Below are 21,919 nucleotides of genomic sequence, written 5' to 3'. Positions count from 1 at the left end.
CACCCTGCAACATCTTGGCTGCCCATTCCTGGGGTCCACCTCCCCCACCCAGGTCGGTCATTTTGGCTGGACAGTTTTATTGGAGTTGGGGGGGGGTGCAAAATGACAGGACATGGTCTCTGGCAAACACACAAAGGCACCCCCATCGGGGTGTTAAGCCTTGCAGCAAGCAGGCTGCTCGGACCCCCGGCTGCCGCCTCCCTCGGGTGGGTAACGTGGTCTATCAACTCCGTTTTTACAGATGAGGACATTGAGGCTCCGCGGAGCGGGGAGCACCTGAAGCGCGGGGCCAGCTCTGCATCCGGCCTGTCAGCCTCTGAAACCCTGCTCTAACCACTGTCCCCTACTGCCTCGCTACCCCTAACCACCACCCCTTCTCCCCAGGATCTGGGGAAGCCCCTGGGCACATCTCCCAACAGCCTGCAGCCCCTGAGCTTCTGCCTGCGGGGGCTGATGGGCCTGCTGGGTGGGGGCCTCATGGGGGCTCAAGGGACTCCCGGCGTCACTAGAAATCCCCGGCTAGCCCCTGCCCCCCGCGCTCCGTGCGCAGAGCTGGGAGTGGATAACACTGCCCCCTGGTGGCGAGATGAGCGTCTGTTCTCAGGCGGCCGCTGCGCGTCTGGAACGGAGAGGGCACCACCAGGGATGGAGAGAGCCTGCTGTTTGCTAAGCCTTGGTTGGGCGCGGTACTGACCATCTTTTTTCACTTGATCATTAAACCAGTCCCAGGAGGGAGATATTTCTGCTTGTTGAGGAGGGAAGTAAGGCTCAGAGAGGAGGAGTCACTTGCTCAACGTCCCTGAGCTGGGGTTTGGTTAAGGCCAGAGGAGCAGACCCAGTATGTGTTTTTATACTGTAATATTTTCCCTCCTGGGGAAAGAGGGGCTGAGGGGGCACAGTTGCAGCGCGGAGTCGGGCGAGGAGCGCATCTGACAGGAACCTTGTGAACCCGGGACCTGCGTGAAGGGGGTTGGCCCCGTGGAGCCCCTGTGCCTTGTCCCACCATTCATCCATCTCTGTGGAATCCCCTTGGATGCGGTGCGGGGCCGGGGGCAGCAACCGTGTGTGGGGACAGCGGAACAACGGTGAACCCCAAGTGCCAGCACCCTAATGGGGGGAAATGGGGCAGTGGGGGGGGGCTTCCAGGGGGAGGCAACAACTCACCTGAGAATGGAGGTAAGACGGATTTGTTTTAGGGGGAATATCCAAGCTGACAAAATTGAGGGGCAAAGCTGAGCAGAGCTCAGTCTCCTGGGGTCTGGTGGCTGGGAAGTGGAGGAGGGGTATGGGAATGGAGGGAGGGTGGGGGGATGAGGGGAGGGGGGATTTGGAGGGGTGGGGGTGGAGGGAAGATCTGGGGATGGAGGGGAGATGGGAGGAGGAGGAGAGGAGGGATGAAGGGAGGTGAGGGGTGGAAGGAAAAAGTGAGGGGACGTGAGTGAGGGAAGGTGGGAGGTGGGGGGGAGATAAAGGGGTTGGGGACGTGTGGGGAATGAGGCTAAAGGTCAGCAGCAGTGGGGCTCATCTGAGGCTTTGGGGCCATGTTGGGGACATTAGAGGGGGATCAGTGTAGTTGGGTCTGTGTCCTAAGAGGGTCTCTGAGAAAGCCAGCAAAGTGGGGTTGACAGCCAGGCAGTGGCCCTTGCTCCCCGAGTGCCATGGACATTACCCTGCCTGTCGTCCAGGAGAGGCGGGTGTGAGCGGAGAGCAGGGAGCGGCCCACCCAGGGTGCTGTCGGGGCAGCTGGTGGAGCTGCAGGGTTTTGCAGGGGAAAAGGACGCCCAAGGGCCTGTTCTACCCCTGTCCCCTGGGCGGACACAGTCCAGGATGGGGGGAGGGCTGGGAGCGGCCTCCTGTCAGCAGCTCCCGCCTCGGCTGCACACCAGGCCCAGGGAGGCCAGCACCTGTTTCCTAGCAGGCGAGACAAGCCGGGCAGGGTCCCCGAGAGCGGACCACATCTGCTGAGCTGGCCAGAGGTGCTGAGTACGAGTTGTTGTCCTGCCCTGGTCTCTGTCTGCAGTCCACATGCCTGCCACCGGCCCAGCCTGACTTGGGCCCGCTCTCGGGAGCTGCCTCCTCCCTCCTGACCCAGGGTTGGGGGTGGTGTGAAGTGTGGGCAGGGGGCAAGGGCTTTGGAGGAAGCCCAGGACAGGTGGTGGCTTGTGGTCTCTGTCCCTGAGCGCACCTGCCAGGAACTCCTGGGGCTCCCTCGTCTGGTGGATTTCTTGGTTCAAGGCTTCCAAGAGCTTGCCTGGCGTGAGAGGGACCTAGACGCACAGGCAAGTGTCGAGAGGGCAAGGAAGCCTCATTTCACAGTCCTGGAGGCGGGGACAGGATCTGGGGACCCCCTGCAGAAGCAGAGCCCAATTCCCACAGGACCCACAGAAGCCTCCGTGTGTGTGGGGGGGTGTGTGTGGGTGTGTCCCCAGGAGGCCACTGCCCTCTGGAACAGGCTTCCAGGCTGGCCAGGGCAGACAGACTGACCCCTTCTAATTCTGAGCCAGCTGGGCCTCAGGTAGTCACAGAAGAGGGGGTGTCTGGCAGGGGGAATCCAGCCAGGCTTCCCAGGAGAGGTATCCTTTGATTTGGAACCTGAAAGGGGAATGGGTTGTTGTTGTTGTTGTTTTATTTATCTATTTTTTTTAAAGATTTTATTTATTTATTTGAGACAGAGAGAATGAGAGACAGAGAGCATGAGAGGGAGGAGGGTCAGAGGGAGAAGCAGACTCCCCGCCGAGCAGGGAGCCCGATGTGGGACTCGATCCCGGGACTCCAGGATCATGACCTGAGCCGAAGGCAGTCGCTTAACCAACTGAGCCACCCAGGCGCCCGTTGTTGTTGTTTTTAAACTGTTAATTATATGTATGAGGAAGGGTCAATGTCGAAGCTCAAAGAAGAAAATAAACACCTTCCATACCCTCAGCCCACAGGGGCTGCCCTGCATCACGCTCCGGGTGCTCTGAGACACTCATTTGTGCCCTTGGCCGTGGGGGCTGGGTCAATACAGCCGCCCATCTGGATCCCAGCATCTACGCTGGGCCCCCACGGTGCACTCCCCACCCAGAGCCGGAGGCTTCTCCTGCATGGCTTCCAGCCCCCTCCGAGGGAGGCCGTGTCCTCAAGAGGCTGGCATCTTCTTGATCTCCTTCACTGTTGGTCTCTTCCTCTAGACTGTGCCCCTCTGGGAGTCAGGGGTTTGGGTCCCTGCTGTTTCCTGCTGTGCCTTTGTCCCCAGGTCTTGGAAGAGCACCTGGCTCCCAGGACGTCTCTATGAAGGGAATGAATTGTGTGTAAAATGAATGTGTGTGTGTGCATGTGTACATATAACAAAGAGATCGGGACTCGGGAGGGCTTTTACCCGGCATAGCATTCCGCGACAAAAAGTGTTTGTGAAGGGTTTCTTGGCACTGGGGAGACAGATGTGGTGGCATCAGGTTCACGGGCTTGCCGCCAACAGGTCAGACTGGCTTTTTTGTCATCGCTCGAGATTTTCCTTAACGGCACCTCGGCACTTCCTCCCGGGGCTCTCGATGGTCAATAACATGAATTTTAACAGCCTCCTGGTATTCCATCATCCTGGATAACCTCATCATTTATTTAATCGGCCCTTACTGTTGGAGAAATTCATTTTCCAGGCTGCGTCAGCATGAGCGATGCCTTCATGGGCATCTTCGAACAGAAATCTCTGTGCACGTCCGTTTCTTGAAAGTACATTTCTAGAAGTCGAATGACTGAGTGAAAGGCACGTGTTTAACGTTTGTGGTCTATATTGTCCTCCAAAAAGATGGTTCCAATTTGGATGGGATTTTAAAAAGAGTTTTGTCAAGTTTTAGTACCCGAGTCGGAAAATACCAGAGACCACCCACAATCCCACGTCCCTGAGAAAATCACTGTTCACATTATGGTTTATTACTTTCCAGATCTTCTTACAATGCATATTACGTATATGCATATTATATATAATAGGCATAATATATTTATGTATCTATGCATATTAGATACATATAATATGTATTTAAATACATATAATATTTATATGTATTTAACATGCATAGATACATATATACTCTATATCAGTGTGTGTGTATGTGCGTGTGTATCTCCAAAAGAGACTGTGAGGTAGGTCATGTTTCTTGACCTCTGCTCCTTGGAGGGCCTGCCGCGTGGCCACCCACAGGACAAAGGTCGTTCTTGGTATCTGTGCCGGCCAAGAAGATTCTGAGTAGCTTTACTTTTTAAAAGTGTGAATTATGCAAATAAGAGGGTTTTTCTTCCCATTTCCAAACATAAAATTATAACATTGAATTCTTCTTTTTCAAACTACACACAACTCCCCCAGACATGCGGAGCTATCTGCTGACTGTCGAGAATTTGGCTTTGTTTTTTAAAAAGTTGACACAATATTGTAACCCTTGTTGGAATGCATGTTCAAGGCCACAGGGGAACAGCCTGAGGAAGGAGCGTGGCAGGGAAAAGGGACTGTCTGGAGGGATTATCTGGAGAGTCTGGGGCGGGGGGCAAGGGGGGGTTGAGGCTGGACAGGGCGAGCTGGGCCAGGCAGTGGAGCCTCAAACACCTGGCCTGGGTGATGGAATGTTGCCGAGAGAGCCCTCAGGAGCCACAGAAGGCTTTATACGGGGGGAGGGGGGGCGGTGGGGGGGAACATGATCAAGAATGGGTTTTAGGGCAAGCAATCTGCCAGCTTGTGCAGAATGGCCTGGAAGGAGGTAAGACGGGTGGATTTCCCTGGGGGGTGGCAAAGAATTTGAGCAGAGGCTTCGTGTCTCCTCTGTAGTGGGTCAGGGGTTGTTGGGTGCGCCATGGGCAGAAGAAGGCCAAGCTCAAGGTGGATGGCCAAGCTCCGTCTCCACCTGTATTCATTTGCTATGCCGTGTAACAAGTTGCCACAGACTTAGCCCCTTAAAACAACACCCACTCGTGATCTTACAGTTTCTAGAGGGCAGGAGTCAGGGCATAGCCTGACTGGGTCCTCTGCTCAGGGTCTCACCAGGCTGCAGTCAAAGAGGCCTTTGAGCTGAGGCCTCACCTGGAGCTCAGTGTCCTGTCAAGCTCATTCAGATTTTGGGCAGAGCCGAGTTCCGCACAGTTGGTTGTAAGACTGAGGCCCTCTGCTGTGGGGGCTACCCCTCCACAGGCAGTTCCCAACAGGGCTGTTGGGCTATAAAGGCCGGCAGGCAGGAGAGCACCTCTGTGCTCTGAGTCCCTTCTTTCAGGGAAAGACCTGACTCTCCTTTAGAGGGCTCACCTGCTTAGGTCAGGCCCACCCAGGATAATCAATCTCCCTTTCGATCAAGTCAAGTCAGCTGATTAGGGACCTTAATTAAATCGGCTAACTTCTTTCATTCTTGTTGAGGAGCGAGTCAGAGTTTCCATCCACACTCACACAAGGAGAGGGGACTACCCCGGGGTGAGAATTGCAGGGCCATTTTAGAATACTGCCTAGTACCCCACCTGTCCTCTGAGGACTCCTTCTGATCTCCAGGTGCCCACTCCTGACCCCCCATGTCTCAAGCTCAGTCCTTCTACGGTGTGAACTAAGGGTTAAGAAGCTCTCAAACACACTCTTTGCAATATGGAAAAGAGTTACTGATGACCACAAAGCTTCAGGACCTGCGGGACTGGTGGGGCAGGGTCATAGGCAGTGGAGGACTGCTCTGGAAGGGGGCCACTCCCTCACAAGGGACACAGCAGGGTGCAAGCACATTTTCTCTCTCTAAAGAGCTCTTTATGCAGTTGAGACTACTGCATTGACCTGCTCATTCTGTTTCTCTCTTAGGTTATTAGCCACAGGACAGAAAACACCCAGACAAGCGGATTGCAAGCCACGATGAACATTTAAATTATAATATTTACCTTTGGGTTTGTGTCCTTCCCAGAGTTTTTACATTGCAGGGATGAAATGTGTGCTAAACAGCTCAGCACACACTGGTTTTCCAATCCCCACCCCCACCCCCCGTGTTGGATTCCTTCTTGGAAGTGGCATTTCGAGATGGAGTTACTGGTGACAGCATGTGCACGTTCTCATGACTGTTGGGACAATTTCCGGAAGGCTTGTGCCAATGATGTTTACGCTGTGACCCCTGCTGGTGATTTGGGATTTGCTTGTCTTCCGAGAGAAGGCTGGGTCAGGCGCTGGTTGGAGCCCTGATGGTCACCCAGCTCTGTGCCCAGCAGTGACCACACAGTGCCCCCCAGGGGCGGGCGACAGAGGTGCAGGGGCTGGGCACTGAAGGGCCCCTGAACAGCGTGTGCTGGGTTCCCAGGGCAGGAGACGTGTTCTTGCACCCCAGGACGGGAGTATTCTGACTTCCTCCAACTCTACTCTGTGCCCCTCAACCGTAAACACCAAAGTGCCCATTTACAGAAGGTAACTCTGTGCCCACAATCCCATGAGTTGGCTTCAGTTCTTATCACCTGTTGTTAGCCCCATTTTACAGAGGAGGAAACTGAGGCTCGCAGAAGTGCCTCGCCCGAGATAAAACCGGTCTTTACCTCCCAGGTTTTGGGTTTCGCGAGAGCCCAGACTGCCTTTTCTCTTTCTTTCAATCAAGTTCTTTTATTTCAAACAAACAAACAACAAAAAATAGAAGCAAAGGCACGCAGTGTCCTCTCCCAAGCCTGCTTGGCCACATGGGCAGAGGGAGTCAAAGAGAGAAAGATTCCAAGTTCTCCCAGCCCAGGACGGGGCCTTGGGTACCTTATCCTCATGGAAATTTCTATCCCGGGACGGGTGCCCAGGGGGCTGCCCACGCAGCTCTGCAATTAGGGGGACACTTGCGACAGCCTGTTACAGGGAGGGCTGCCGTGCCCCCCACCCCAGCTCCCTGGAGCAGCATGTGTAAACGATTAAGCCGGTTTGTTTTCTCTGGCGTGCTTGGGAGGAAGTGACATTGCCATCCTTGTGGCCCAATGGCAGGGCCAGCGCCTCCATGGGAAACAGGCCCCCAGCTTTTTCTGAAGCTGGTGTTCTTGGGACCTGCCTTCTAGGTCCCAACTTCCACCCAGTGTGACCCCATCTCTGCTGCAGGCCACCCCAACCTGGCAATGCTTCATGGCACCCTCCCTTTGGATGAGAAATCTGAGCGCTGGAGCTCTGGCCGGTGGCTGGGCTGGCCTGTCACTTGCTTTTGGTTCAGTGCTTCTGGGGAGGAAAGAGGCCTGCCTGCCTGGCTGCCAGGAGGGCACAGCTCTGGCCACCCCGTGGGCCATTGGCCTTCGCTGGTGCAGATTCCTGGGGTGGGGGGGAAATGGTAAACCCCTCATGAGGGAGGAGGCTGCTCGGACCAGGCTGGCCTCCAGCTCTCTTCTGGGTGGAAGGGCAGGCCAGCATCTTCCCGACACCTCCACCAGGCAAGTCCTGCTTCCAGAGTCTTCTTCCTCCCCGGTACTTCCGTGTGCCTAAGCCAAATCCTGGCCACCACCTGGCCTCCCTCGTCTCCCTCAGCCCATCATCCGGTCCTTAACCCCTGTCCCTGCTGTGTTTGGGACGCCTCCCAGATCTGCCCACATCTGGTCCAGACTCCTGCCACTCCTCTCTGGACATCTGCCCTGGCCTCTGCAGGGGCCTCCCTGCCTCCACTCTTAGTCCTATGGCCACTCCTCCATACAGAACCCGGGGGTGGGGGTGTCCCTCTACCAAGCCAATCCCCTCCCTGGCTTCACCACCGCCAGGATGACATCCAAACTTCTAGATTTGGCCACACCGGCCCCATTTGAGCCAGCCCCTGCTTCTCTCCACCTTCATCCCGCACCGGGAGATCCAGCCCTGGAATTGTCCCCACTGGCCCAAAGAGACAGCTTTTGGCTCACCCCAAGGCCTTCACACATGCTGTTCCCTTAGCCAGAAACACTGTTCTCCCCCACTCTTTGGCTAATTCTTCATCCTTCCAGGACACCTCTTCCAGGAAGACTGCCCAGATGTCTTAGACTAGGTTTGGGGCTCCTGTGTTTGGTGTGGCCTCTGCAGCCAGGAATCCCATGTCAGTTCCCTGCAAGGGACCCCATGTCAGTTCTCTGCAAGGGACCCCATGTCAGTTCCCTGCAAGAGACCCCATGTCAGTTCCCTGCAAGGGACCCCATGTCAGTTCCCTGCTCTCTCCTCAGGGCCCTGGCACACAGCAAGTGTGTCCTCTTTGTTCAGCAAATGAATGGTAAATGGAGGCCCAGAGATCACTTAGCCCAGGCAGAGGCCAAACTGAGCAAGACAACCCCTCCCACACACACACCATCCAGGGCACAGATGTCTCCCCTGCTCTGGCTTTCGTAGTCAGGTGAGCCTGAGCCCCTCGAGACAGCAGGATGCCCCCTCCCCACACCTTCAGCCAGAGCCCCTGCCTCCCTCACCCTCATCGGCGCCCCTCACTCTCTTGGGCTGACAGAGTCCCAACTGTCCAGCCACAGGGAAGTCACACGGTGAGCGTCCTGGGGCTGGTGTGCACATCAGAAAAGGGCAAAGTGCAGTGCCCAAGAACCCAGTACTCACGGTGAAATCCCAGACAAAGTATGGGGAAGAAGATCTCGGGGTGAATGGGGGAGAATGGGGAGGGGTCCTCACCTCACTCAGAGGTATAATTACCGTATCTTCTAACACAGAAATGGGGATTGTCCCTCACGCAAGGATTGTCATGAGGCTTTGACCTGTTTGAGGTCATCTAGGAGATGTAGCCCATGGGTGGGGGGGAAAGCTGACACTTTGGGGCACTTTGCTGCAGTGTGGACAGGGCAGACTATGGGAGGAGAGGTCCCCCTGATTGGCTCCATCGGGGTGTGATCGCCGTGTCACAACGAGGGCCGTCACCAGGAGGGGCTGGTCATCTTTGTGCCCTCTGGGGGTCGGGGAGTGCTGTCCTACTTCCTGGGGGCTGGTTGAGGTCACTATCAGCAGAAATGACTCTGAACTTCCCTGGAGGGTGTGCCCCACAGAAGGGGCTGCGTAGGGGGCCAGGTGGAAGGGGCTGGCTTCAGACCACTGCCTTCACCTCAGTTTCCTACAAACTCTCTATAAGTGATGTCATTAGCTGGTGGTACGTGTGTCCTCTGTCACCGCCAGTTATCATCTGCAAAAAGGTGGGTGGACTTGGATAAGGTCTTCTGGTGTCCTTGGCTGTTAGGACCACTCCTCTGTCCTTTGACCCGCGTGGGACCTCCACGCTGCACCCCCAGTTCTGGGCCATTTGCCTGGGCCCAGGAGGGTCCCATACCTTCTGCATGCCCAGAGATAAGGGAGTTAATTCCAGCATCTGCCCCCCCACACACACACACAGTCTGGCCAGCCCAGGAATCCATGGTCACCCACCCTGCCCCCCACCATAGGGCAGAGGGGACACTCCCTGCCCAGACAGGGAAGGGATCCTGCCCAGAGTCACATGGCGGGGTTTCTCCCAAACACCTAGGTGCCCGTGGGGTCCAGGGCAGGCCTCTGTCCTCCTACCCGACTCCCCACCCGTGGGGCTCTGCCGGATGATGGAGGGCTTCATTCACAAGAAGGCGCCCACATGAGGGCATCTGGCCCCGGCACGGCTGCAGGCCAGAGCAGGGCCCCAGAAGGCCATCCACTCAATTGCTTCGCTGCCCTTATCCGCCCTCCCTCAAACTTTTTGGGGCTTAAAAATTTTTTTTTATTTCTTAAAGACAAAAGCTTTTCGGTTTTAATACACAAAATAAATGCAGTCCTTGGTGGGCTCCTGCGCCTCTGGCTCAACCCCTCCAAAGGTCATGGGCCAAAGTCTCCCACGGCTGTAGACAAGGGGCTCCCGGCATCTCAGCAGCCTCTTGGGCCCAGGAGTCCGGACTGGAGAGAGGGGCCAGGAGAGCCCAACCAGCCTGTCCTGGGGACAGCGGACAGGAGAAGGTCACTTTCACGTCTGCTCTCTTTGCCGTTGTTAGACCGGGGAGGCAGTGGGGTCCTGGGGGGCCGGCCGTCAGTTCACTGTGGGCACCTGGCTGTGGTGCAGGCTGAACTCCTTGGCCTTGAGACGGAGGCTGGCGATACTGTTGGCCATGTTGACTCCCGGGGTCGCAGGGCCTGAGCCTCCAGGGCTGTAGGGCGGCACCGTGCTGGGGGCGACAGAAGGCACAAGGACATGTAGCTGTGGCTGGCATGCTGCCCAAAGCTGACCACTTCCGGCTGCCTGCCCTGGACCCCGGCCTCTGGTCCTCCTGCCTCCCCTCCTCACTTGACTCTCCTGGGAAGCCCTCCCCCCAGGGGCTGGGCATAGCTGGGGCTGCAGGATTTGGGGAGGAGTCAGAAACACTCACAGATGGCACCGGGACACAGAGCAGCCTCTGTGGGTTTGTGGGCATCCCTCCCTGGATCAGGAGCCTCCCGAGAGCAGAGCCTGCGTCCTGCTCACCCCCAGTACCTGCGCTGGGCCTGGCGCACAGCAGGATGGAGGGGGAGGGAACACACACCTGTTCAGAAGGATGCCTCTGGGTGGCTCTCCTGCTCCAGGTACGGACAGGGCGGGAGAGCTGGCCACCATGGGCATCATGAGGACTCTGACCGCACAAGCCCACCTGCTGGATCTCGCCTCGCACAAGACCAGGGCTCCAGCACCTCCCACAGACTAAGGGTCAGGTGGCACCCCCTGGAGTTGTGGGTACAGAAACATAACTCCCTAGTACTTCTTCCCTCTTCCTTCCTGCCCTGCCTCCTTTCTCCAGCTTTGACCAGAGCAAAACTGCCTCAGAACTTGGCTCCGGACCCCAGCCAGGCCCCCTGGGCTAGGGAGGCCCTTCCCTCAGCCCTTCGAGCCAGGGAGGTCAGCGCACGGCGCTGGGGCTCTCCTGCCAGCCCAGAAATCTTCCTCCTGGTCTCCAGCTTCCTTAGGGTGACAAGGGTTCTTCATGCCCCCTGCAGACGGGGCACATTCATGCACACACGTGCACACGCACAGTCATGCACACTCCTGATCACGTGCACATACTGATGTGGAAACACTCGTGTGCAACACACACACTCGTGAGCACACACACACACACACACTGGCCCACACCCTACTCGGCCGACAGGGGCTTCAGAGGCGCCTGGGCACCAATCACAGCTCCCTGCGGATCCTCCGAGGCATCTGGGCCTGAAGAGGCCCCGCTCCCTCCCCACCGGAAGGGGTTCCTGCTCTCACCTGTAGGGGGACGAGGCGGTCCAGGAAAGATAATCGGGACTCAGGGCGGTGGGCCGGGGAGCCACGGGCTGCTCGATGGCGGCCTCCTGGCTGTAGGACTTGAGCAGCGAGGCGGAGCGGTTGGCCAGCATGGCCCTCTCGTTTCGGCGGAACTTGGCCCGGCGGTTCTGAAACCAGACCTGGGGGCGGGGGAGGCGTGTTGAACGGGGTGCAGCAGGCGGCAAAGGGGACCCACGTCCTTTGGGATGCAGTGCGTGCCCGCTCTGCCACCCGCTGAGGCCTGGCAGCTTCCCCTCTCTGGGCCTCGGTTTCCTTATCTGTAAAATGGGGATGCTTCTGCGGCGGGCTCAGCGTGCGTCGGAGAAAGGGCGAGGGAACGCGCGGAGGGACGGGAACACGAGCCCCTCGGCTGTTACAAGACTGCGACTGGAGAGGGGCGGGCTGAGCGCTGGGCTCAGGGCTGGCAACGAGCAGACCTTAACACTTGAACAAGGCTTTATTCAGCAAAACCTCTCCCCGCCAGGCACTGCTCTAAGCCCTTGACAAACATGCAGAACCCTCTACAAGAGACCGCGTGGTCCTCACTTTCCAGGGAGGCACCTCAACACAGAGAGGTTAAGTAACCTGCTCAAGGCCACACCAGCGGGTAGGTGGCGGGGCTTGGATGTGAAGCCCAGTCCTCGGGGCCTCGGACGCTCCTGCCGCGCAGTGCCTGGCCCCCGCAGCTCCGGGGCCCCGGGGAGGGCCCCCCCGGGGTGCGCAGCGCTCACCTGCACACGCGCCTCGCTGAGGTTGACGCGCCGGGCCAGCTCCTCGCGCACGAAGGCGTCCGGGTAGTGCGTGCGCTCGAACACGCGCTCCAGCGCCTGCAGCTGGCTGCTGTTGAACGTGGTGCGGTTCCGCCGCTGCTTCTTCTTCCGCTTGGCCGCGCCGCCGCGCCCCGGGCTGGGACACTCACCTGCGGAGGGGCCGAGGGTCAGCAGGTGGGTGGGTGGCCGGCCGGGGCCCGCCCCGCGCCCAGAGGTGCGGAGGTGCCAGGGCCCAGAGGGTCACGACGCAGGCATTAGCTTGGCAGTTTGCACGGCGCGCTCTCCCTGAGCCGCCCCGCTCTGCGGATGGACGGTCCGGCCCCGAGAGCAGGAGCAGATCCCTTGAGTTCACTCCCTCCTTCATCCCTTCCACACATATTAACTGGGCAGCTGCTGTGTGGCAGGCGCAGTGCCCACGGGGAATAGAATAGTGACCCAAAGCAGTCGGACCCCTATCCTGGAGCCAGGCCACAGGCTCCTGTTGCCACGAGGGACAACTGACCAGGTCAGGGAGGCCCAGGGGACAGCTGAGTATCCTCAGCACCTCGCCTAGGCGTTGGGGCACCGTAAACCCTCCGTGGATATTTGTCGTGGAATTATAACGACACATAACCAAGAACAGGAGTCACAGTTTCTTTCTTTCTTTCTTTCTTTTTTTTAAAGATTTTATTTATTTATTTGACAGAGAGAGACACAGCGAGAGAGGGAACACAAGCAGGGGGAGTGGGAGAGGGAGAAGCAGGCCTCCTGCCGAGCAGGGAGCCCGATCCCAGGACCCTGGGATCATGACCTGAGCCGAAGGCAGACGCTTAACTACTGAGCCACCCAGGCGCCCCATGGAGTCACAGTTTCGAGGGCCCACGGTGGGCAGGCTCTTGAGCACCCACGATCATTGCTCGCAGCAATCCTGTATAGACAATGGAGGCCAGCCTCATCATCCCCAACTTACAGAGGGACAGGGAAGCGGGTTCAGGGAGGCCAAGGTCTCTGGCACGAGTTCAAGCACCCAGTCAGTGGTAGAGGAGGGATTTGAACCATCAAGCTGGTACCAGAGTCCTGGTCCTATTCACCAAACCCACCTGGCTGGCTGCTGAGAGCAACCTTCCAGAAGGCCTCACAATGCAGAAGGGCACCTTTCTGCACCCTGAGCACCTACTGCGTGCCAGGGGCTGTGTGGGGTACTGGGGAGAGATGGAGCAGACTGAGGGAGGCAGGCCCCAGAATAAGACGCCCAGTGCTGTGGGACAAGGGTTACACCAGGGTGCAGGAGGATACTCAGCTCTGGCAGGCGATGGGGAGACAATCAGGGAAGGCTCCTCAGAGGAGATGGTGCTCAAAGTGGGTTTTGAAGGATGTACAAGAATTTTCCAATCAGATCAGAGGGAGGGAGGGCAGACATTAGAGGCAAAGCACAAGAGGTGGGAATGATCAGGGGGTGAACCCCAGCAGAGGAGCTGACCAAGGGTCTATGCTGGCCTCTGATGCAGGATGGGCAGCTCAGGTAAGGACGCCCGGCATAACCCTGGGGAAGGCATGGCATCAGCAACTATTACCTTTTAGACCCATCCTGTCCCTTGAGGGACGTTTACAGCCACTATTGCCCCATTTCCATTTTATTGAGGGGCGGAACTGGACTTGACTATTTGTCCCCCAGGGCCCAGTTTATTGCCCACTCCTCCAGGGAGCCCTCGTGACCACCTGAGTCCACCTGGGATCCCCCGCTGCACTCACTCCGCACACACGCAACACCATCAAGCTCAGCACTTCCTTATGCATCTGATCTTATTAAAAATGTATATTTTAATAACCAAGTAATGTCAGTGCTTGTCACAGTAATAGATTCAAATACCAGAGAAGGGTCAGAAGTAAAACAAAATACTCGCCTCTCTCCAGCTCTACTCCCCATGCTTTACAAGATTACAAATGTACATTTTAAAAAATTTACAAGCATGAGATCATGCTGAACACCCTGGTGCTTCAACTTGCCTATTGATAATTTTCCAGATACCATTCCATCTCGGCACAACAAACATAACCCTCTTTATGTGGATTGTTCCCCACACTCTATTTTCTCTAGTGTTCCCTCCCTCCATCTGGAGGAACTTATTTTTTATTGTATTTTTTTTAAAGATTTTATTTATTTATCCGAGAGAGAGAGAGAGAGATCGCTAGCAGGGGGAAGCGGCAGAGGGAGAAGCAGACTCCCGGCTGAGCAGGGAGCCCCACTTGGGACTCTATCCCAGGACCCGGGGATCATGACCTGAGCTGAAGGCAGACGCTTAACCAACTGAGCCACCCAGGCGCCCAGAACTTATTTTTTAAAGCAGTTTTTGCTTTATCCTTCCAGCATTGCTTTTTGCAAATATAATAAAACACTCCTTTCCACAGCTCCCAAGCACTTGGCTGGGGGACTACCCCATGGTTTATTCTCCCAGAGCCCTATTGATGGACACCTGGCGCATTTCCAGTCTTTTGCCACTAAAAGAATGCCACAACGAAGAACCACACGCAAACATGATTTTCTATTTTTGCCAGTACATATTTGGGACAGATTCCTAGAAGCGGGATTGCTGGGCCAATGAGAAAAATGCTAGAGGTGGCCAGATTCCCCCATAACGCTTCCCACCAGCAGTGTATGGGAAGGTCTGTTTTGCCCAGTTTGGACAACAGAACATATTGTCAACCTTTTGGAGCTGAGTCCATACCTTGTAGTTTTGCTTCCCCAGTTACACAGTCCCTTAACATGTCCAATATTCTTCGCACAATGCTGGGTATTTGCTCTGCTGAGCATCTAGAACATTCCAGGCCCAGTGATGAATACCACTCAATCCCTGTTTTCAAAGAAGCTCCCACGTTAGCAGGGTTTATTGACTCTTGAGCAACCAACTGATTCGATTTGAGGCTGAAGCGTTCCATGAGACTGGTAAATAATAATCGTGGGAGCCGATGGGGGTCCTGTCAGGCAGGACACAGGGCGGTCCCTGGGAAAAGATGACCTTACAGCTGAGTTTGGACTGGTAGTTCTCTACTGAGGACAATTCTGCCTCCAGGGGACACCTGACAGTGTCCGGAAACATTGCTGATGGTCAGGACTGGGGGTGGGAGGTGCTACAGGTGTTGAACAGGTAGAGGCCGGGGCTACTAATAAACGCCCTTCAGGACAAGGACAGGCCCCCTCACCAAAGAATCAACCCGTTCACAGTGCTCACGGCGCTGGCCTAGCTGGGCCTTCAGGACTGTTGCAAACGCAGGAGTCACATGTGGGGGCAGGGGGTGGTGGGGAACGTGAGTGGCCCGAAGGGACCCCTGGCCGGGCTCCAGCCTTCTCTCCTCGCCCCTCTCCTCCAAGAAAAGGCGAAGATGGATGAGAATGCCTGGTGCCTGTGAATGTCTCTGTGCCCTGCGTCCCTATCCCCTGGAGTGGGAGGAAAGCTAAACTAAAACAACAAAGGCCCACGAGCTGAAAACCGGGTGGTGATCAATAGCCCCAAAGCAGGACAGAAGCTTCTGGAACACCAGCCATCCCAGAGATTATTTCCATCCCCCTCTAGGCAACGCTGTTTGGGCACACACCCAACGCAGGAGGCATTTCAGCCAAAAAAGGAGACTTTTTTTCGAGAAGTTTCTGAGCAGTTCAAAACGGAGGGTGTTTAAATGAAAACCATTTTGCAGCTTTCGCCCCCGCCAAGTGGGCGCCGGAAGAAACAACTCGGCTCTTTCGCTGGTTAAACTGTGTGGTGACTTGGAGCCGAAACCCTCACTCAAAGGCATTTAGCGCCGGGCCCCCCGACAACCCCAGGCCTCCCACACCAACACCAGCTGGCCTCCTCCCGTGTCTGGGATCCACTCTCTCTGGGGTCCCATCAAGGCAGCTCTGATGGGGCCCACGCTCAGCAAAAGCTGGTTTAGCCCACGAGTCGTGCCAAGCGTTACCCATGCTTCCATGCACTGAATCTCTGCCCCCGGGGGAAACTGAGGCCAAGGTTGTCCCTCTGGGTTGGAATTCCTGTTTGTCCAAAGGCTCAGCCGGCCCAGGCTGCGGGGGGGTCTCCTCCCTCATCCACCTTGCTCCTAGGGAAGGGGACCCAGGGGTCTGTCGCAATCTCAGTCCTGGCTCTAGAAGGCTTAGAGCCTCACGTCACCTCACTGGTGTGGAAATGCCCCTTGATCTCCATCCTGGCCTGGGGAGGGGGCGGGTAGGGGGATGGGAAGACAGAAGTACGTCCCTCGGCACCTCTTTGTTCCAAAGGAAGACCTCACCTCTGGGAGCTGTGAGGGACAATGGCTTGCTTAAAGTCACACAAAGTTCCTATGAGGAGCAGGGTTTAACTCGGTGCCGAGAGCAGAGGAATTGCTCAATAAATGGTCACTACCCTCAGCTTTGTTGCTTCTGGGCAAGTGGTTTTGTGCCCGAGGTCAAGGGTGTTTCTCCCCAGCCCTTTGGTCCCGTCGCCCCAGCCCGCAGTGGGAAAGATGGTCCCCCCGCGGGGTGCCTGGGCGGCTCAGTCGTTAAGCATCTGCCTTCGGCTCAGGTCATGATCCCAGGGTCCTGGGATCGAGTCCCGCGTCGGGCTCCCTGCTCCGCGGGAAGCCTGCTTCTCCCTCTCCCACTCCCCCTGCTTGTGTTCCCTCTCTCGCTGTGTCTCTCTCTGTCAAATAAATAAATAAAATCTTAAAAAAAAAAAAAAAAGAAAGACGGTCCCTGCTGTAGGCAGCCGAGGCCAAGGACACCTCAAGCAGCGTCCTTCAGGTGACCCAGGACTCGACCTCTGCTTTCCAGCGGATGTGCTGGATATTTGTGACCCGAAGCTCCTGAGTCACCTCCTGAGAAATGGGTGGTGGTGGGCCTGTGTGTCCCCCGGGGAGGGGGCTCCACGCTGGGACTTTCAAACATTTGGAAATGAAATAAATAACTCACTAAGCCTCCGGCCAGCGATTACTGGGGCCCCGTTCTTTCCAAGTCGGGCTGTGCCCCAAATCTCCTTTTGTTCGGTAAAAGTCCCGCTTTTCTCCAGGGTTCAGAATGAAGCCCAAACCCGCCCGCGTTTACACGGGCTGCTTAGGTGCAGTCGTGAGGGGCTGGATCGGGGCGGGAGAGAAATGTATTCGGATGGGGGGAGGCCTGCCACCCTCTCTCTCCCTTAAAACCAAATTACTTCGTCCCCGATTACATTACAATATAAAAAAATGACTTGTGCACAGTTTTCTGCCATTAAATTATTTCACACATACCATTTATTTGGCCGACTGTGGGCCAAAGACATTTAAAAACTCTGCTCTCAGCCAAATGATCAAGTGTTCCTGGCTCCTCTCCCCTGCACCCATGGTTTTTCTTATTCCGTGTAATTTAAGGGTCTAAATAGTCTGGAGGGAATTAACTGCAAATTCTTCCTAAGACAAATAAACCCAGCCTCTTCGTTTCTGCCTTTCCCAAGCTATTGAGAGACACTCTCTGTTTGTTTTTGCCTCAAATAGTCAGTTTGCTCCTGACCCCGGGGCCGCGGCGAACTCCAACCCAAATAAATAACTTTTATTAATTAGCATTTATTCTGACCAAATGAGCAGCCCCTCTCCCCCCTCCGATGTGATCTCTGCCAACACGTTCACAAAAATAAACAGTGGGTCCCCAGGACCTTGATGTGGATTTAACAAATTAACACCGGGCCTTGGTCAAAGGAGCTCCAAGCTGCAGAAATATTTACAGGCAGGAAAGTCTGAGGAAGGAAGTAGAGGTGGAGGGCCCGGAGGGGCCTGCAAAGGCTTCAGCCCCCACTCGCAGGTCTCCTGGAAGAGATGAGGGTTCCTTTGAAGGACCCCTGGTTCTCCCTTGTCGGGCTCAGACGAGAATTCTGGAAACTGCCCTGAGCTGTCACTGAGAGCCACCAGGAGGCGCTGAGGGTAATCGCTCACCTCCTCAGCGGGGAGAAGGAAGAGGCTGGACAGCCCAGTGGTTAAGGAGGCAAGAGCCCCCCCCCCCCCCCAACTCCCCCCCACCCCCGCCACCCCGGCTCGCCAGCGGAGTGGCTGAGGGCAAATCTTTGAACAGCTCCCAGCCTCGGGAATCTCCCTGAAAAATGGAAACAAGGAACTACCTCATTAACCCTACACGGGGCTCTTAGCCCAATTTTACAGATAAGGAAACTGAGGCTCCCCGGGTGAAGCAACATGCCAAAGCCATAGGACTAGGAAAAGCCGGAGCTGGGATTTGAACCTGCAGGTGAGCACAGAGCCCAGGCTCTTAGCCCCCTTGATGTGGGGCAGCCGGCCCTAAGAGGGTCTGCACCCCCTGTTCCTCCTGCAGGGGGATTTCTGAGGGTCTCTCCAGGGGCTTAGGTGAATGCGTGCAACCAGGAGGAAGGAGACTGAAGGCCGCAGAGATGTTTCTGGAGCTGGGTGGGGTGCGTGCCGGAGCTCCTGGGCACACAAGCCGGGGCCTGGAGAAGCACGCAGGAGGGAAAGGCATGCAGGCTGCCCAGCCGGTGAGACCTACCGGGGCAGGGCCACTGTCAGGCATGACACTGAGTCGGGCCAGCAACATTAGAAGGAAGAAAGGAAGGAGTGACAGGAAGGAGGAGGAAGGAGAAGAAGCATGGTCCCTGAAGCCCTTCCCGAGGCAGTCAGCCCCACTCCAGCCAGGATCCCAAGCAAGGAAAGTAAGAGCTGGTTTCATGTCCAGCCAAGCTGACCTTGGTCCCGGACACTGAGCGACCAGGCCTAAGACACAAAGGAGGGGCTCAGGTCCTCTGGGGAGATCACATAGGCAGACTTCCTAGCATGACCTCCCTGGAAGCCCCCAACAGCCTCAAGAGGGTCAGGCAGGCCCATCTCTGTCCTAGAGAGAAGACAGAGGGAAGCCCAGAAGGGGCCAGGACCTACCCAGGGTCACACAGCAAAGAAAGCCCACTCCCCTGGCCCTTTCTTTTCTTGATACATCCCTCGTAGCCAGTTGCCAGGGACAATGGAGAGAAGAGGTAGCCCCAGCCCCAGCCCAGCCCTGGGCATGGTGGACACAACAGAAGGATGGAGCCTTTCTCTAGAGGGCCTTTCTGGCTCTATCCACTGGATGGGCCCGGTCCTCAGGAGGGCGCGGGGCTGCTGTCCCGGGTTTGCAGCCTCCTTGAGGTTGGTACTCACATTGGATATACACACCCCTCACTTGCGGACCCCTGCGTATATCGTTCCTGGGCTCGCAACCCCTCCTTTCTCCCTCCCTGACTCCCCTTCATGTCTCAGCAGAATGCCACCTCCTCGGGGAAGCCATCCTAGACCCCCTGTTGTAGCTGTGTCACACTGTTGAGTAAATGTGGGGTCATTTGTCCAACAGGGCCTGGAACTTACTATTTTTTGTCCCTCTGGAACCTATCACAGGGCCTGGCTTAAGGTAAACACTTCACAAATATTTGTTGAGTGTTGAGTAAATGAATGAATGAACAACCTGGGACTCTCACGCCCAGACTCCCGTCCCCGCCCCCAGGCCAGTGACCAGTATGGTTACAAGGGAGGCGTGGGCTGACCCTGCAGTCCGGAGGAGACTGGGGGAGGCTCCCACAGATCCCCTAGAAACCTCAGCAGAGTCCTAGATGCACAGTTGCCAAGCATCTGGGTCTCTCTGGGGTCTGGAGCCTGTCCCTTCCATGCACAAAGGCCACGACGTGCTGCATACACTTCCACAGGATGACTGGACCCCCTCAGAAGACCCAGTGGAGGGGCCCGGGCACCAATGGGATCTGCCTCACTAGACAGCATGAGCTCCTACCCACCGCAGGGCCTTTGCCCAAGCTGTCCCCTCTACCTGGAGCACTGCACCATTTCTGCCTGACTCAGGCTTACCCAGTTTTTAGTCTGAGCCTAAATCCCCTGCCCTAAGAGGTTTTCCCAGCCCCCAGGCCAGGCCAGATCTCCTCGTTACAGGCTCTTGGGCCCTCTCCGTCTCCCACACATCTGTAATGAAGTAGTTTTTCTCTTTTGGTTTATCTACTTTGTGCCTGTCTCTTCCATTTAACTCAGCACTAGGAAGGCAGGGACTGGGTTTGCCTTGTCACCCCATAGCCCCAGGACCGGGCAAGAAGTTTGGTTTCAAAAATATTTCTGAATGATTGATTATGTAAATGAAGGAATGACTCATCCCAGAAAACAATGGGAAATCCCAACATCCAAAGCCAGTTTGCCTTCCCCTCCGAAAGGCCAGACAATGGTTACTTAGATGTGACACCCACAGCACACGCAGTTAAAGAAAGATGAAGCAGACTTCATCAAAATTCAAACTTTAGTCAACACCATCAAGAAAGTGAAAAAACAACGCACAGAATGGGGAAAAGGTTCACAAATCGTATGTTTGGCAAGGGGCTTGTATTTAGAAGATATTAAGAACGCTTGAACTCAACAATAAAAAGACAAGTCATCTAATTAAAAATGAGCAAAGGATCAGGGTGCCTGGGTGGCTCAGTCACTTAAATGTCTGACTCTTGTTTTCGGCTCAGGTCATGATCTCAAGGTGGTGGGATCAAGCCCCTTGTTGGGCTTTGCGCTCAGCGTGGAGTCTGCTCCAGATTCTCTCCCTCTGCCCTTCCCCGAGCTCGTGCGTGCTAGCTCTCTCTCAGATAAGTAAAATAAATCTTTAAAAAAATGAGCAGGGGCGCCTGGGTGGCTCAGTCGTTAAGCATCTCCCTTCGGCTCAGGTCATGATCCCAGAGTCCTGGGATCGAGCCCCACATCGGGGTCCCTGCTCCTCGGGAAGCCTGCTTCTCCCTCTCCCACTCCCCCTGCTTGTGTTCCCTCTCTCTGTGTGTCAAATAAGTAAATAAAATCTTAAAAAAAAAAAAAAAGAGAGAGAGCAAAGGATCTGAATAGACATTTTTCCAAAGAAGATATATAAATGGCCAACAAGCATGTGGAAAGATGCTCATCATTAGTCATCAGGGAAATGCAACTCGAAACCACCATGAGACACCACTTCACACTCAGTATGATGGCCAGTATCAAAAGACAGATATTAACAAGTGTGGGCAAGAATTTGGAGAAATTGGAACCCTCGTGCGCCACTGGCGGGAATATAAGATGGTGCAGCCATTTCGGAAGAGAGGCTGATAGGTCTTCAAAATGGTAAATACAGAGTTACCATCTGACCCAGCAATTCCACTCGTAGGTATAAACCCAAGAGAAGTGAGATGCATACCCACACAAAAACTTGTATACGAATGAACGTTACTTATAATAGCCCAAACTTGGAATCAACCATCCATCAGCCGATGAATGGGTCCACAAACCATAGTCTGTCCACACAAGGGAATGTTTTTTGACTGTGAAAAGGAATTAAGTGCTGATTCGTGCTACGACACGGACGAACCCTTAAAAACATTACTTATGCTTAAGAATATTATGCTAAGTGAAAGACGTAAGTGCCATCCGTGAAAGGCTGCATAATGTATGATTCCAATTTTAAGAGATGTCCAGGGGCGCCTGGCTGGCTCAGTCGGTGAAGTGTCTGCCTTTGGCTCAGGTCATGATCCCGGGGTCCTGGGATGGAGCCCTGCATCGGGTTCCCTGCTCAGCGGGGAGCCTGCTTCTCCCTCTCCCTCTGCCTACTGCTCTGCCTACTTGTGATCTCTCTCTCTGTCAAGTAAATAAATAAAATTAAAAAAAAAAAAGAAGGAAAGAAAGAAAGAAAGAAATGTCCAGGAAAAGTAAATCTAAGGAGACAGAAAGTAGGTCAGTGGCTGCTAAGGCCTGGTGGTGGGGAGGATTGAGGTGGGGAGGGAAGGAGGATGACTAAAGGGTGCAGGGGTTTTGGGGGTGCTGCTGGAAATGTTCTAAAATCGTGGTGATGGTTGCACAAATGAATATATTAAAAATCACTGAAGTACACACTTTACACACTTTAAATGGTATGTGAATTATATCTCAATAAATTGTTCTATAAAAAGAAGTACACAGGAAAAGGCGGAGGGGGCAGAGAGAGCCACTGGGATT

At 55.4% G+C, this 21,919-nt stretch overlaps 1 protein-coding gene across 1 annotated transcript in view; it reads right to left on the bottom strand.

The window, feature by feature from the left end:
* Positions 1 to 9,614: 9,614 nt before the first annotated feature.
* PRRX2 (paired related homeobox 2) overlaps positions 9,615 to 21,919 on the bottom strand; it is a 46,342-nt gene continuing 34,037 nt past the window's right edge. Inside the window, exons 2-4 of the mRNA XM_045883320.3 lie at positions 11,912 to 12,099; positions 11,142 to 11,320; positions 9,615 to 10,077 (exon numbers count right to left, since the gene is read on the bottom strand). Coding sequence (XP_045739276.1) covers positions 9,942 to 10,077; positions 11,142 to 11,320; positions 11,912 to 12,099 — 503 coding nt within the window. The 3' untranslated portion in view covers positions 9,615 to 9,941. The remainder of the gene's footprint in view (positions 10,078 to 11,141; positions 11,321 to 11,911; positions 12,100 to 21,919) is intronic.

The sequence above is a fragment of the Mirounga angustirostris genome, unplaced genomic scaffold (genome assembly GCF_029215605.1).
Source record: "Mirounga angustirostris isolate CCGP_5_RB_7025 unplaced genomic scaffold, mMirAng1.0.hap1 SCAF_15, whole genome shotgun sequence".
Taxonomy (NCBI): Eukaryota; Metazoa; Chordata; class Mammalia; order Carnivora; family Phocidae; genus Mirounga; species Mirounga angustirostris.
The sequence above is the reverse complement of the archived record's forward strand: the minus strand, read 5'-3'. Positions and strand labels throughout refer to the sequence as shown.